General features: G+C 49.8%; 1 protein-coding gene across 23 annotated transcripts in view; it reads left to right on the top strand.

Annotated features, from left to right (window-relative positions):
- Nucleotides 1–11546, top strand: part of ANKS1B (ankyrin repeat and sterile alpha motif domain containing 1B) — a 1034668-nt gene extending 1023122 nt beyond the window's left edge. For 10 of the 23 annotated variants that reach the window (XM_040980136.1, XM_040980163.1, XM_040980202.1 and 7 more), the window contains 2 exons: nucleotides 6662–6829; nucleotides 9682–11546. In XM_040980136.1, coding sequence (XP_040836070.1) covers nucleotides 6662–6829; nucleotides 9682–9789 — 276 coding nt within the window. In that variant the 3' untranslated portion in view covers nucleotides 9790–11546. Of the gene's footprint in view, nucleotides 1–6661; nucleotides 6830–9662 lie in introns of all 23 variants that reach the window. The other 13 variants (XM_040980153.1, XM_040980144.1, XM_040980172.1 and 10 more) reach the window with 3 other exon arrangements.
- Nucleotides 11547–15544: the final 3998 nt, after the last annotated feature.

Genomic DNA, 15544 nt, shown 5'->3' on the forward strand with positions numbered 1-15544 from the left:
TATGAGAAGAGCTGGATTTGTTGAGTGTCCCATTTCCAGGGCTCCTGCTAGGAGCTTTTAAATCCTGGAAGACAGGGAAGTGGAACTCGCCAATCTCAAAGTCCTCCACACTTTGTTCCACAAATCCTCACCAAGTAGCCGAACAAAGACTGTTTCCTACCTGCCCTGGTTGGTCAGTCCCTCTGGCATGCTGGCCGGTTGCCTCAGGCCGTGGTTCCATGACGTCAGGGGACCCTGGGCCACAGTGAGTGGCCTCCGTGCAGAACCTGGAATGTTAGAAGACAAGTGGCAATTTAACAACCAAGGGCTAATTAATTTCCCATACTTGGGTGAGACATGAACCACACCTTGGCAGATGCAGTGGAATGTTCTTGGCACCCTTAGAAATCTGGTGCTTGAGGAACATTTAATGGCATCCAAAAGCAGTTCCAATCTGGATTTTGGACAATTGATATCTGTCCTAGCCCAGCTAGTGTATTTCTAAATGTTGGTGTCCTATGGTTGGTCAGTATGTATTTCTCTCATCTAGTAATATTTCTTGCTTGCTGGTAATAGGGAGAACTGTGGGTGGAGCTAAGACATGTTCATAAATTCTGTGCATATGCCCAGAATATTCTATCTACTTTCGCCTCAAGATGTGGGAGAAACAAGTTGTAAACCAGGTCTTCAGAAAACGAAAAGTGTAAACAAACTACAGCCTGAAGAGAAACGGGGTCTTGGAGATCCCACCCAAGACTTAGAAAGAGAGACAATTTCCCCTCTGTAAGGCTTTACCCATGTTTGCTTCTGGGACAGAAGGCAGGGGAGAGCAGGTGGCCATCCATACTCACCCTGAGTTTATCCTGAAGACGCAAGTCCTCTTAGGAGCCTCCGGGGTGGCTTCCTTGCTTCAGTGAAGCCAACAAGGTGTGCCAGTTGCAGACACAAGCCTCCCTGTCTCTCCTAAGCTGCATTCTTGCAGGTGACACTAGAACCCTCCCAGAAGCTCAGCCATCTGGGAGCTGAGACCTAGAAAGGGAAAATCACGCCAGAAGCCACATGTCAGTAGTTATTACCTCCTTACTGGGAGTGTGGGACAGACAGGAAGGGGATTCAGAGAAGGTTCTTGGGGGAACTGACACATCTTCTGGGACTAGCAGACAGTCATGTATATGCAGAAGAAGCACAATGAAGCAAATGCTTGGCCTCTTAGAATAGCTTTATAGCATGAGCATCAGAATGGCCCCATTTTCTGAAATGAAAATTAGCTTCTTGGTCACTGTTTCTGGAAGCACCAGCAGGTGGAGTGTTAATACCTGCATTTGGCATAGGCTGCCCCTTTCACATGCCCTCAGCTGTGTGTGCACCTGCAAGATGTTTGTGTAACTGATGGAGTAAGAGACACCAGCTTCCAGTCTGAAAATCCTGGAGCTCTCAGTGCCCTCCTCTCTAGGCAGTGGTGGGAGCTGTAGGCTTATCATTCCCAGGAGGTGAGAGGGCTTTGCTGATGGCTTCCGCCCACCAGCACTGACACAGCAGGCATGCCAAGACTCCTGGTGACACCCCAGGCTTCTCCACATGTGGTTGCCACATGCACACTCAACCCTTAAAGTCTACACCCTCTTTACAACATGGATGAACTTCTGCTGGCCTGAGCAAGTGTCACTGCTGACCCCTGGAGGCCAAAGGAAAGTGAGGTCTGGGCCTGGAGCTTTCTGATGCTCTGAAGCTAACATATTTGCCCCTTTAAGCACATTTGCATTAGCACTGCTTTCCTAATGCTAACACAAAGCACCGTTAGAGGTCAGACAGGGGGTTCTGGAGCACAGCTCACAGCCTGGACCTGAACCGCCCCACCCAGGCCCCCTCCCCTCTCTGCTCACTTCCCTATGGCCATCTGCACCACATGATGGGGAGGCTTGTGTCTGACTGGCATACCTTGTCAGCCACACAGGCAGCAATGGATTGAACAAAGTAAACCCCGGAGTGATCATAACATCTACTCAACTGAATTTGAAAATAGCAGCTCTTCCTTTAACCCGCAGCTCTAAAACCTCTCTACTGCAAGTGCAGAGAACTGAGCACATAAGGATCTGACTTGGCGTAGAGATCCAGCTGGGACAGATCGGCTGCCTGGGGCTGAATGGAAGTATAAGGAGACAGTGGGAAGCTTAACTTGTTACCTTATTTCATTCCCACGGAGAGCGATGAGACAGCTGTAGGAGCAACCATGCAGCAACTCAACAAGACGCCACTTCCCACGCTCCCCAGACGAGGCTCGGTGCCTTTGTGAATTCTCTCACCCTCACAGCCACACTGCAGAGGAGGAAAGCGAGACTGAGTAACTTGCCCAGGTTCACACAGAAAGGGGCAGAACCAAGACCCAAACCCAGACCTGGCCTCCGCTGGGCCCCTGCCGGCTGCCCCTGGGACCCTGTCTCCATAGCTTCCCAGAGTCCCCAAGTAGGTGCACTGCACTTTCCCTGAGGGACCCCAAGGCGACTTTCCTGTGGTCTAGAGGTTTCCATTGTGGACAAGACACAGTAATCCTAAGTGGGGACCTAGAATAAAAAGCACTCTCCAACTTCAGTGTCATTTAGGTTTTGCTTTCTGAGAGGAACATACTTCTCCTGCAAGGAAAGCAGCATCTGATCACCGCATTTCTCTTCTTTGCCTTGGTCCCCAGGAAGCTCAGAGCTCAGCTCTGCAAGTAATACAGAACACTCTGTTCTGCATACTGATGCTAGAACTGCCCCTGTCCTGGAGAGGACCCCGCTTTTAGCTCATTGTCCTGATTTAGATGCAAGTGTAACTGTTTTCAGGCACATCCCAGCCATCCACAGGAGCTGCCTAGTATTCCACTGCAGGCATTCATATAGTCTCCTCAAGTCCCCTACTAATGAAAATATTAGTCACTCGACTGAATATTCTTGCACCTGCTCACAGATCTCAGTCCCTGGGGAAGAGGAGTGGAGATGATTAGGTGTAGCCTCTTGGGGGGTTGTTCCCCCTAGGGGTGGGCTGCATGCCCTACACAGCAGCTGCTGGTGCTCAATGTGTAACCTCTGACCCTGGCATCATCTTGGGCACAGGCAGGCTGAGAATCATGGGAGCGGTAGTTCTTGTCAGATTACAAACACACTCTGTGCTGGGTGGCTGCCTCTCAGCCATACCCAACAGGAGGCACAGGCACATGACCTTCAGCCAAGCGCTTCATGACTTCATGTTCACAGGAATCTAAAGGATAGCTCCAAGGGGTAGCAAGCATCAGGCACAGCCCGTCACAACACCTGGCCTCAAATCCCAGCCCAGCCAGGTGTTGGCTCCATGAGCAAGCGCTGCAATTGCAACCGATTTAGTTACATGCAAAATAGGAGGAAGGCTAGACCTACATAATGGAGATGTTGAGATGCAAGCAGATAGTCCCTGTAGAGCACTCAGCAAAGTATACTGCACACAAATGACAAATGTTTGGCTAGTTGTCATTAGATTCTGAGGCGGTCAGTGGTTTTTAAGCCCCATGTAAAGGTGAGGAAAACTGAGACCCAAGCTTATGCTCCTGGTCATCTGCCCAGCTTTCCCCCATTCCCCAGAACCATGCCCACAGGTGCTCGCATATGTTCACTGGTTGGCTGCTGAAGAAGACAGGGGCAGCCATGGCCCAGGGTGCCACATTTGAGAGGTGGGAGGTGATGAGCACACAGCGAACCGACCTTGACTTCATTCTCAGGGAAGCAGCACCAAAACGAAGCCTAACTACGCTGACTCGACAGGACGCTCCAGCTCTGTGGCTTCGGCTGTGTTTGTGATGGGGAACCTTAGCGCTTCCTGGGGCCAGCACGGGTCGCAGACCTCTGCCTCCCACGGCTGGGGCCAGCGCTAGGATTGGCTGCCTACACTTAGCACTGCTCCTCGCAGCTGCCCAACTACGGGGCCACCCAACCTCCTGCAGTGGTGCCTGGTGCTTCTGCCATCTGTAGGGAGACCAACCCACCCAAAAATGTGATGGCAGAGAGCAGCCTCCAGTCCATGGCACTCACAACCCAGAGCTCAGGATTGGGCAGGGCACGGCAGTGCTGTTCCCTGCCCAACAATCCCTGGCACTGTCTGCCACAGCTCCCATGTCCAAACGGCTGCTTCACCCTCTCCCCGAGCTCTGCCGTCTCCACTAGCCTAATAAGCCTGGGTGGGCCACCTCTCTCCCCCTAGACCCATTCTCTCATTGCCATTGTCCCCGGAGGCCGACCAGAACCTGCTAGGCTCCTCGCAGTCTATTCACATTGTGTTTATAGCAAACAGAACTCACATCCATACATCATAACGCTCTACTGCTAATACACCAGTGATGTGCCTTTCACTGCGGTGGGCAGTGTGGTTCCAGCAGCACTCCCTGCTCTCACAGGAGCTGGGGACACTCAGGCGGCAGGAGGAATGACCCTGCCAGGAGGGCTTCGTCTTCCATCCAACGTGGGGCCTTAGGTTCCACCAATGAGCACCTAGACTCTTCAGGGAAGAGCTCGGGGTGGGCACACCTTTCCCAACGTGGAGGGTGATGCTTCCAACATGAAAGCATCAGAAAAACAGGAGGGAGCAAGGCCCAGCCCCTTGCTATGACACAGCTTCAAAGAAGACTGTCATAACGCAGTCTCAAAACCAAGACAGATATGGGATACAGTGCAAGCCGCCCAGGACAGACCAGTTGGCAGACAGCCTCAGTTCCCAAATCCGGGCCGTGCGCCGCCTTTGAGCATTTTCTAATGGTAAGAACTAATTAAAAAGGAGAGGGCAGACCTCGGTCTCCTGCTGCCTTTCCGAAGCCTTCAGCTTCCTGCAGCAGCAGCCTGAAAAGTCTCAGTTGCTCAAGTGAGCATCGCTGAGGCTTGTATTTCAAGACACTAGAGCTCTAAGGAGATCTCACTTGGAGAAGCTTGTTTGCAGATTAATGATCAGGAAATTCACACTCAGGGAGCCCCGCTGTTCCTACGACTAAAGCTGCACGCTGCAGAAGCCCTGCATCTCATGCTTTCCCACCAGTGTCCTCTCTAGCTGCGTGCCCCCACCAGGAGGGAGTCAGCCCTCTTCCACAGCAGTGGTGAGCAGGGTTAAGGGCCTGCGACCTCATTCTTCTGAGACCACAGCAGTCAGATGGCCCACCCACCTTCCCAGGGGGCCCACACAAGCTCTGAGCAGCCAAGCTGAGGGTGACACTGAGTGCCACGAGTGGGCAGTGGAGACACTCAGCCTGCCTGCACTGGGACAGGCAGAGCCGTCTCCCAGCCTCCTCCGCTGCCCCGTGTTGATGTGTTACTCACTCCCTGGCTGACTCACCCTAGGAGGCATGCACAGGCCCAGTGTTAATGGCAGCAAAGCACAGCCTCTCCAACTAGCAGCTGTCTGTTCTGCAGGACCACGGTTTCCCAACAAGGAGCTCAAAGCAAGGCGGGTCGATCCTCAGCCCCACGAGCTCTGAAGCTCAGAATAATGTTCCCAACTTGGGACTAAGGTGTGTGACTATGGCCCTGGCAAGGTGGATGCCAGGAGCTGCAGCCTAAACTCCCCCATATGGATAGCAGGGGTCCAAGAGCTCTGGCTGTCATCTGCCTTTCCATACTGATTACAGGTAGCTGGATGGGAAGGGGAGCAGCCAGTGCGCTCACATGGTTTGCTGGCATCACAAGCAGCGGCTCAGCCTGCTGCACCCTGGTGCTGGCCCTCAGAGTGTGCCATTTCCATGTACTTAGAGGAAACCATGGCCAGACCTTCCAGGGACAGGCATCAACTGGCAACAGACTGTCCTGCTTGAGGCTGGCACAGGGATCAACATCCTACACAGCCAGCACATGTCCCTTCCAGGATGCGCTGTGATCTCAGAAAGCCCCAGTGTGAGGAAACCAGCAGAGTCATGCAGCCTCAGTGAGCAGGGACAGGGCAGAGCAGCACTTGCAGAAGGCAGAAACGGAAGATCTCTCCCACTGTGGAGGAGCCACGAGAAGAAAACCCTTGAGAAGGGCTGAACAACAGAGCCCACCTCTGGGCGCCCTCTAGCCTGACGGTCTCCTGGCGCTTGCTGACTTGATGTTAAAATACCGAGTGGACCCACAGGGAGCACAAGAGAGTGCACAAGGAGAGGGCTAATTGGCTCCGTCTGAGCCCTGAATGCATGCTCACCGCTGACTGAGACTCCACAAGCATGACTAATGCCTCTCTCCCCTCAGCCTAAATTAGATTTTGATTGTGTTTCGTAGATGTTCACTGAATCCCAGATGTTTGAGGTGAAAAAGACCCGGGCTTCTTGGGCACACCTCCCGTGGAGTATGTGGGATCATCCCGGCAAGCAGGGCAGGTGCACAGCACCCCGTTGAAAATGGCCTGGTAACCCCTTCCTGGCCACGGGAGGGCAGAGCCACACAGATTCGTCTCCTGGGGCCACTGGGCTCTGTGTAGGACCGCCTCCCTGGGCGGTCATGGCTACAAACACGAGTGCCGCTGGGCCACTGACACCTCATGGGGTTGACCCGAAGTGACCTGTTCCTTTTAGTCATCCACTCAGTCACTGCTGCCTCGGGCGGAGGAGTTCAAGTCCCCAGCTGGCCTGCCTCCCACACCGTGTTCCTTGTGCTCACCATGTTCTTCGTGACTCACCTTGTGCTTGGGGTCAGTACTTTCTCTCTCTTTCCTGCAGAATTTAGCCTACGAGATCATCTTGACGCTGGGACAGGCGTTTGAAGTGGCCTACCAACTAGCCCTGCAAGCAAGGAAAGGGGGGCACTCCTCCACCCTTCCAGAAAGCTTTGAAAACAAACCCTCCAAGCCCATCCCCAAACCCCGCGTCAGCATTCGGAAGTCGGTGGTAAGTAGACAAGACACAGATGTTCTAGAAGCCTCAGCTAGGACGGAAGGGGGACTGCTGGATACGGGTGCTATTTAAAACCCGGGGTTTGCCCTCCTCGTCCTCCTTGCCCTTGGTCTCCTCCTGGCAAGTGGCAGTCATGGGGTTTCTGACAGGTCCCAGTAAAGGCTTAGGGGAACCATGTCTACGAACAGCAAATTCCCCTTCCCTGTCACCACAGTAGCCGAGAGGGGTGCCAGGTGCTGCCTGGTGCTGTGGACCAGCAGGCCCAGGAGAGCGCAGTGTTGCAGGAAGCTCCGGCTGCTCAGGCCCTCTGCCCTGACCTGCCAGCTCCCATCACTCTCCTTGCAGCCCCAGGCTCCCTGAGGCAGGTGCTTTCGATTCAACCAGGATACTGCACGGACGTCTGGAACTCACTCAGTCTGGGACAGCATGCTTATCCTCCCCTCACAGCAGCCTCTTCCTCCACCTGCCACAATAGCACAGCCACTCACCCTGAGGCTCAAACCAAGAATCTACACCGTCATTCTTGCTGCCCACCACTAGATCTAACCCTTGAGCAAGTCCCACCCCCTCAGCCCCTGAAACAAGACTTTGCTGTGGCCTCTGGCACCATGCCAGGCTGCCTCCTGCCACGCACTTCCCAGCTCCCTTCTTCCAGCCGCAGAGGTCAGACCACAGCACCCCGCAGCCCAGCCGCTCCAGCTTCATTTCCCCTCCATGCTCATCTCGGGGGGCTCAGGTCTTCCCATTCCTTGAGTACATCATGCTCCCTTCTAGCTGAGGCCTTTGGGCCACTTGGAGTCTCCTGCCCTGACTTCTGCAGAGCTGACCCCCCTCTTGCCATCTCAGCTATAGGAACAGGCTACTCTTGACATCCAGTCACACATAAGCATGTCACCTGCTTGGCATTTATCAGTGGTGATGTGTTCACTCGTCACTGGCTTGTCTGCCTGCCTGCACAAATGTTTCGATCTCACAGACACAGCATAGATAGCTATTTTGTCATCAGGAGGACAGGCCCATTGCAAATGCTCACTGAATGTCTGGACACAGAGATGAGGCCCCGTGGGTGGGAGGAACAGCTTCAGCTTTGCAAATGAGGCAGGAATCTGTAGAATGTTTTGGGGGGGGTTATCTCTTAAGGCTCTTAAGTTCATTCTTACATGGGCTGGACAGACTTATTCACAGCAAGTGCCACCCGGTGGCCTTCCTCTGACCTCATAAACCTCTGCCGGAAAAGCATAAAGGATTGGTTGCCATAAGGGCTTCTAGAATATTCTAAATACCTTCTCTGAGACATAGGAAAACAGAGAATAATACTGGCTTTCTTTACCAGGCTCAAGATCCATCCCCTTCAACTGGCATCAGAATTCCATTTCTTGCTAAACAAAGAGCAGCCTTGTAGAGACACAATCAAAACACGGTAGGAAACAGCCTAGGGCATGGACCCCATAGCCCACAGTGAGGAAGTGGGAGAGGCCCACCCTCCATCCCCCAACCCCACCCCAGCTCTGCTTATTACCTGTGTCCCCACGCAGAGCAAGCAGCCCGACATGGTGACGGCACAGGGTGAGGCAAGCAGCATGGGGAAGATCTGGCCCCAGGCCCTCCATCAGAACTCAACCCTTATCCCAGCAATAGCTCATGACCTTCTAGGTTTGAAGACTAAAGCATTTTAGAGCACAAATATAGACTAGATTCTAGCCAGCCTGACAAGCCACTTCACCCTCAACTGTCTCCCCTTGAGCCACCAATTCTGTGAACTGACCAGAGCCCTAGCACAGCCACTCTCCCTCCCTGGAGCGCCCTGCAGGTGCTGTGCCAGCTCTCTCAGTACCCCTCCCACAGCTTTCACCCAACTGATGCTTGCTGACCTTTCAGCTCCATTTAAAACATCACCTTATCCTTTTACTAATGTTTATTCAACATAACTCAGTCTGTGGCTATGATTTATCAGGTGGCCAGGAGCTTTTCCAAGTTCTGGAGGCAACAGCAGGGATGAAAACAGACAAAATGCCACCTCTGCGGGTGTACGCTGTAGTGGAAGATGAGCAAATACAGTGTATGCGGTGCTAAGCTTTGTGCTGAAGCCAAAGTGAAAGGCAGGAAAGCCAGTGTGCCATTTTACAGGGGGTAAAAAGTGAGGCTTCTGGGAGAGAAGGTGGTATTGAGAGCAGAGACCTGAATGGCATCAGGGCATACACCTGCAGTTGTCCAGTAAGAAGTTGTAGCAGAGCAGAGGATGTGGGAACAGCAGGGAGGCCAGCAGGGCTGGGGAGATTCCAGCGACGGCTCTGGGGTCTGTTCCCACGAGGACGCAAACCACTGGGGGTGACAGCTGCAGCCGGGCAAGGTCTGGCTTCCTAGCACGGTCTCTCTGTGCCCTGCCAGGCAAGGATTGCATCTCGCTCACAGCCACCCTCTAGTGCCTCACACAGCAAATGTTTAGCACAGCCATTAAGCCACTGCTCAGCATGCACACATCCCGTATGGTTGGAGACCCAACTCAGCTTCCAATCCAGCTTCCTGCTAATGCACATCCTGGAAGGCAGCAGGTGACAGTTCAGGGACTCGAGTCCCTGCCATGCCCAAGAGAGACCTGGATTGAATTCCCGTCTCCTGCCTTTGGCTGTTGTAGGTATCTGGGGAATGACCCAGCCAATGGAAGCTCTGTGTCTTTTAAATAAATACAACAGTGTTTAAAACATAGGCCACCATGTGTGCTAAACAGCCAACACCCATTCTCAGAGACAGTTTCCTGCATGGGGCCTGGGTGGGTGGGGGTCGCCGTGGGTCCCAGCAGGTCCAACTGCCAGATAACGGGCATCAGCCTTTCTGTTTTCAAGCAGATCGACCCGTCTGAGCAGAAGACTCTGGCCAACCTGCCGTGGATTGTGGAGCCGGGGCAAGAAGCCAAGAGGGGAATTAATACCAAGTATGAAACCACCATTTTCTGATACTCACCGTGCCCCAGTCCTCGCGGTGCCTTGCTCGCCAAGCTGTCCCGGAGCAGGCTTTCCTTCGCGCCTCCGTTTCCACTCTGCCCAGGAGGAAGACTGCTCTGCCAGTGTGGCCTTGTCGTGGGCGAAAGGCCACTGGCCATTCCTGGGGAAGTTCTTTCTGCACCAGTGACGGAAAACGCAACCGAGACACGCCAGACGCCAATCCGGAGAGGTGGGAGTTGAGATGGGTTCCCCCGGCGCCCGGCTCCCCTCCTCGCCACCTCCCGAGGTATTTCTTGTGACTCTTGCCCCAAAGCTTGCTTGGCTTTATTTGGGGATAAGACCTTAAAAAAAGTCAAGGGGATGTCTAATACTGCCTAAAAGAATACAAATCATGGGTTTAGTGTTCACTGTCAGCAGTTTGAAAGGTAAAACCAGAACTACTCCATAAAGCATCTGTAAAACCATTACATCACAGACTATTGTTTAAAGCAAAAGGACATAAAAAAAAATGACCCCTATGATTGCCAGGAAATTCCATTTCCCCAATTTCTATATTTGTGGATTTTATATGTAATCAACTATGTCAGATACAGAGAACCTTTAAAGCTAATGATTGATTCAAGATATAAAGAATGATTTAAAACAGAGGAATTTATTATGCACAGAAAAAAATGTGTCTTGTATTAAATATTTTTATTAAAAGAATGTACCATTAATGCATTGATAAGAAACCTAGGTTAGTCGTGAGGGATGTTTCTGGTTTCAATTCAGATAACTAAATGTCCACCACTACCACCAAGAGGACAGGCTCGAGTGTGGCAAATGCCAGCGACACCCAGAACGGGATATCCGGGCAGGCAGATTGGCCTGGAACCGGAAGTACTGACGCAGCCATTGCCTACCAAGACGGTTTTTTAAATCTTCACCGTGTTTTAAAGAACATGCTCAAAAACATAATCTAGGGCTCCTGCTGTCAAGATTTCTTTCACAGAAACCTTGCTTGAGAAAGGTGTTAATAGAATTCTATTGCAAAAATTTTTTTTTCTAGAAAAAAAATAAATACAAAAAAAAAGGAAATTCTAAAGTAATAAAATTTTCTTGAAACAAACAAAAAAAGATGTTTGCTTACTATTTGATTAAATAAAATTTACTTACATTTCTTTAAGGTATTTTAATTTTTTTAATGTCTGTGGAGTATTTGTATGATACCATAATGTATATTTATGTAGAATCAGATTATATAAATACCAATATCATTATAGAGAAAAATAACATTTTAATGTATATTGTTCTAACCAATCACATTGTGAATCATTTGGAAATTCATTATAGCGATATTGAGAAATTGTGGAATTGTCTTAATGTTTTTTTAATTAACCAATGTTATTTTAAAACCCGAAATTATCAGTTATATTCATCAGCTGGTGAGTTTTGAAGAAAAATGACTAAATTTTATTTCAAACTGACAAATGTATATGCTTTTAGTTAAGTGCTGAAGGATTTTAATACAATATTAAATTACTTGAATGGAACAGTTCCTTGTACATACTTTGCCTGTTCACTGTTGATATGTATGCGGTAAGCAAGGAGGTGAGGAACACTGCGTCACGGTACCGAGAGGAGACTGCAGAGGAGCAGTCACTGGCACCTTGGCCGAAGCAGAGCGTATGTGTACATAAGCTTGGGCTTCCAGCTATACATTTTGTAATTTTTGTCATTATTTATATCCTATTAAAACAAAAAGCACACAAAATAAAACTAAAGTTGTAGCCACTGGTGCTTGGCATCGTTCTGTGAGCACCTCCGCTTCCACTCAGAGCAGAACCGAAAGCCCTGGCCTTCTGAGGAACCACCGCTAACGAGTGGGGTTTCTTTGTTTTTTTCAATTGTTGAGAAAGCATACTCATTTCCAGGCTCAACCAATCTGAAACAAACAGATTCTGAAGTTGAAATTTTAGCCTAAAGTTTCCATTATCTTTGTTGAAAGATTCAAGTAGGTTGTAAGGAGGAATTGCCAAACTAGAAAGTTTGAAAGGATAAATGACTGCCCAACTGGACCACTTTTGGAGATGACACAGGTGTACCCATGGACCAGTCCTCTCATTGTCCTACAACAGCGTGCCAGCTGCAAGGTGAGCAGCAGTGTCCACCTATACATGCACGCTGGATTCTGTGGGCGCTGCTGCCCACAAACAGAAGACATTCCGAGGCCCTCAGGATGAGATGTCCTTCAGCTCCAAGTCTGTTACCTTTGGAAAACGATGCCAGAGCAAACTGGGGGTGCTCCCCACCCGGCACACAGAGGCCCGGGGCTTTGACCCCCAGAGAGCTCAAGCTAGCCTGAGCTGAGATGGGTGGGATGAGCCCCGAGGAGGGCCGGATTCCTGAAAGATACTGTAGGCTGGGTTTTAGATCAGTGCTTCCACCAAGCTCACTTAGCCCCTGTTTTCTTTCCAACATTCCTCTCATCACTTCTGCAGGTTGGATATTGAGTCTGCAATGGTCCCAGAACAAGGCACACAGGTCAACAGGAATAGTTTAAAAATGTGGTACACAGACCACTTGCATAGGCTTCAGCAGCCCTGTAGGGAAATTATCCGAGTGTGGTGGTATGTCTGGGCTGGTTGTAATCCAAGGAAGAATGAGAAAGGAGATTGGGGGTTGGGGGAAGAGCTTACTACCCTAAGAGTTGGAGAGTAGGGCCAGCAGCAGCGACCCCGAGAGAAAGGGGAGGGTGAAAAGGCTGTGATCCTGTCCTCCACTCTATAGCATGCATGAGCCGAACCCACTACTGGAAGCCCGAATGTTCATAGAGGCAGTCCCACAGACAAGCAGAGAGCAACCCAGAAGTAGGCCTGGCAGGACACACAGGACAAAGCCCACCCAGCCCCAGGAGGAGGTTCACAGCTCATTTCTTTGGTGGGAAGTTTCACACATTCTAAATGCAATACGCATAGGGTGGACGATTAAACTAATTCTATGATAAATTCAAGGGAATGAACCCTATGAAAATGATGCCTAGTTAGTTCAGCAGTAAGTCATGGAAGCAATTTTTCACAAGATGTGCCAGATTTTCTCCCATTGGAATACTTGGGGAGACTGCCAAGATGTGTCTTATTTGTATTGGATAGAGCAGAGGGGAAGCTTAAAGAATGCATGGCTAAAGTCTCAAAAATCAATGAAAATTCACACTTGCACTCTAGGAAACTTTGCTCCTAAGCTCATTCTGAAAAGAAATGAAAATTCAATAAGCGGTCTAGCCACCAGAGAATTAGAACTTGGTTTCCGTATTCAGAAACCTATTTAGAATAGTCTTTCCTTATGACATCAGATTTTTCAGTTCTCATTTATATGGATGTTTTCCACCAAAGCCACGCAATCTCATGGTGACAAATAACAGTACTTAAAATTGGGTAACCAGGGAACACAAGCCAGCACCACACTCCACCTGCAGCATGGCTCCGTCTGCCCATTCAATCTCTTCCTGGCTCCCCTGCACTCATTTACCAGTGTCTGTTCCTTGAAGCAAATAGATCCAAACATCTGCCTGCCCTGGCAACAGGATCCTGACGTCCACAGAAGCCATTTCCAAAACAGCCAAGCATACACTGGGAGCCTGCTTAGGCTGATGCCCAGTCACCTTCCTGCACACAGAACGGTGATTAGCTTTCAGCCGGAACAAAGACCTTGGTGCCAACCTGGGCAATGTCAGATCCACTTAACTGTTTCCTGTCTTCATATCTAAAGTCTGCTTAGAACTCTCTAAGTACTCTTTTGAGTTGCTTCTTTTTATTTTTCAGAGAACACAACCAAAATATTTAACTTCTGTAATACTTAATGATCCAGTGAAAATAAACCACCACCTAAACTCAAACACATCAACAGGCACTAAGCATTGTTTTTTTTCTTTTCAGACAGAAAAGTTTCTTTGCGAAGGGACCAGGTGTGCAGGGAAGAGGGAGGGAAGGGGAAAGCACCGCCTGGGAGAAAGCCGGCAGGGAGGGAGGGACACCCCTAAGCATTGTTTAGAATGCAGCAAACAGCAAACCAAACTGTTACCTCCATAGGAAAAATGAGTGCATGCAAGTTTCACTTAGAAAAACTTGAAAATATTTTTTTAATTCACACAACCGAAAAACCATATTCAGTGTTCCCAGCACATCAAATTTATTTATATCAACAAAAAAATGTAACAGATGAAAACACTCCCCAGTGTGGTGCTATTTTCCTTTCTGTTGCTTCTGCAGAGTTGACCATTCGTGCCTCAACTGTCCTCAGTGTAACTCAAAGAAGCACAGCTACAAAGGACACGCTGTCTAATTGGCTTGTCTTCCTCTGCAAAATCCAGACCTTTGCTTGTAAAAGCTTGCATGGACATTTAGGTTTCCAAAAGCAACCAATGATCAGTGATGCAAAGACATTCATCCAGCTGAAATCAAGACATTCCATTTGTCGGTTCCTGGGGCCACCCCTGCTGCACAAACCGGAGTTTCTCAGGGATGTTACATGGTTAGACAATGGAGGACGCAGGGGTCAGATTTCAGCGTTAGCAAGCACAGTGGAGCCAATCTGGAGGTGACAAATAATGCCACTGAGAACATTTCTATGCTGGGTCTCATTGTATAGCACAAGCACAGTGAGATGGGAGCCATGTCTAGTGCTCACAAACGAAGTCAGCTCACAACATGGTAATAGAAACTGTTCAAATCGATCTGTATCCAATACTCCATTTAATTGTCCTCTGCATGGCTCGGTGCCTCAATCAGGCAGCCCAACAGCTGCTCCCTGGGGAGCCTGTGTGCAGCCTGCAGCTCTCCCAAGCAAGTGCCAATATGGCACGCAGCAAGGGAAATCAAGATGCCCCCAAGGAACAAGCAACATCAGCTGTTTCCTGACATTTTGGAGACTGATTTCTCTCCAGTTTTCAAAAGCGTATGCCCAATTTTCTGGGAGAAAAAAAAATGCCAAATGTTGAGTCAGGAGAAAATAATAAAGAAAGGTATAGAGATCCAGAAATTCAGTTTTAGCTGTTTCCAGGGTTTAAGTGGGGAGGGGTAGATTGATAAAGAGATGCTTGCAAGGCCACACTGGTGACGTAAGTGAGAGGAGTAGGGGGATCATGGAGACACAGAGCCCCTGTGTCATCTTGGGAATAGCTGCTACTTGTTACTAGACAGGAAAACGACGGGCCAGATTTTTCCAAGTCTGGAATTTTATGCAAAATCATGGAGTTTTCAAAGGTTTACAACAAATTCCACGCTTTCACAAAAGTAAGTGTACAGGCGATGGGCTTTGTGGCAGAATAAATAGTTATGACCTGTGAACCCCACTTCTGTCTTGGAGTGCTTGGGATCGAGTCTCACCTCAGTTTCCAACACAGCCCCCAGAGAATGCACCTGCAGGCAGCAGAGGCTGACTCAAGCGCTCGGGTCCTCTGACCACGGAGACTCAGGTGGAGTTCCCGATTCCCGGCTTGGCTTGCTCCAGCCCTGGCTGCTGGGGGCACTTAGAAAGTGAACCAGCAAATGGGAAATTTTCTCCCTCTACTCTCTCCTCTTTCACTCTGATACTCTGTCTTTCAAATAAATGTTCCTTTGGTTGAGATTTACATATTTTTTATTTAAAAGGAAGAGTTACAGAGAGAGAGGCGGCGGCAGCACAGACACTTTCCACTTAACTATTCACTCCCTAAATGGCCACAACAGCTGGAGCTGGGCTGGTCAGGAGCCAGGAGCCTCCTCTGGGTCTCCCATGTAGGAGCACAGAC

This window comes from Ochotona curzoniae, unplaced genomic scaffold, assembly GCF_017591425.1.
Source record: "Ochotona curzoniae isolate NIBS_2020 unplaced genomic scaffold, NIBS_Ocur_1.0 contig_1014, whole genome shotgun sequence".
In the NCBI taxonomy this organism is placed as follows: Eukaryota; Metazoa; Chordata; class Mammalia; order Lagomorpha; family Ochotonidae; genus Ochotona; species Ochotona curzoniae.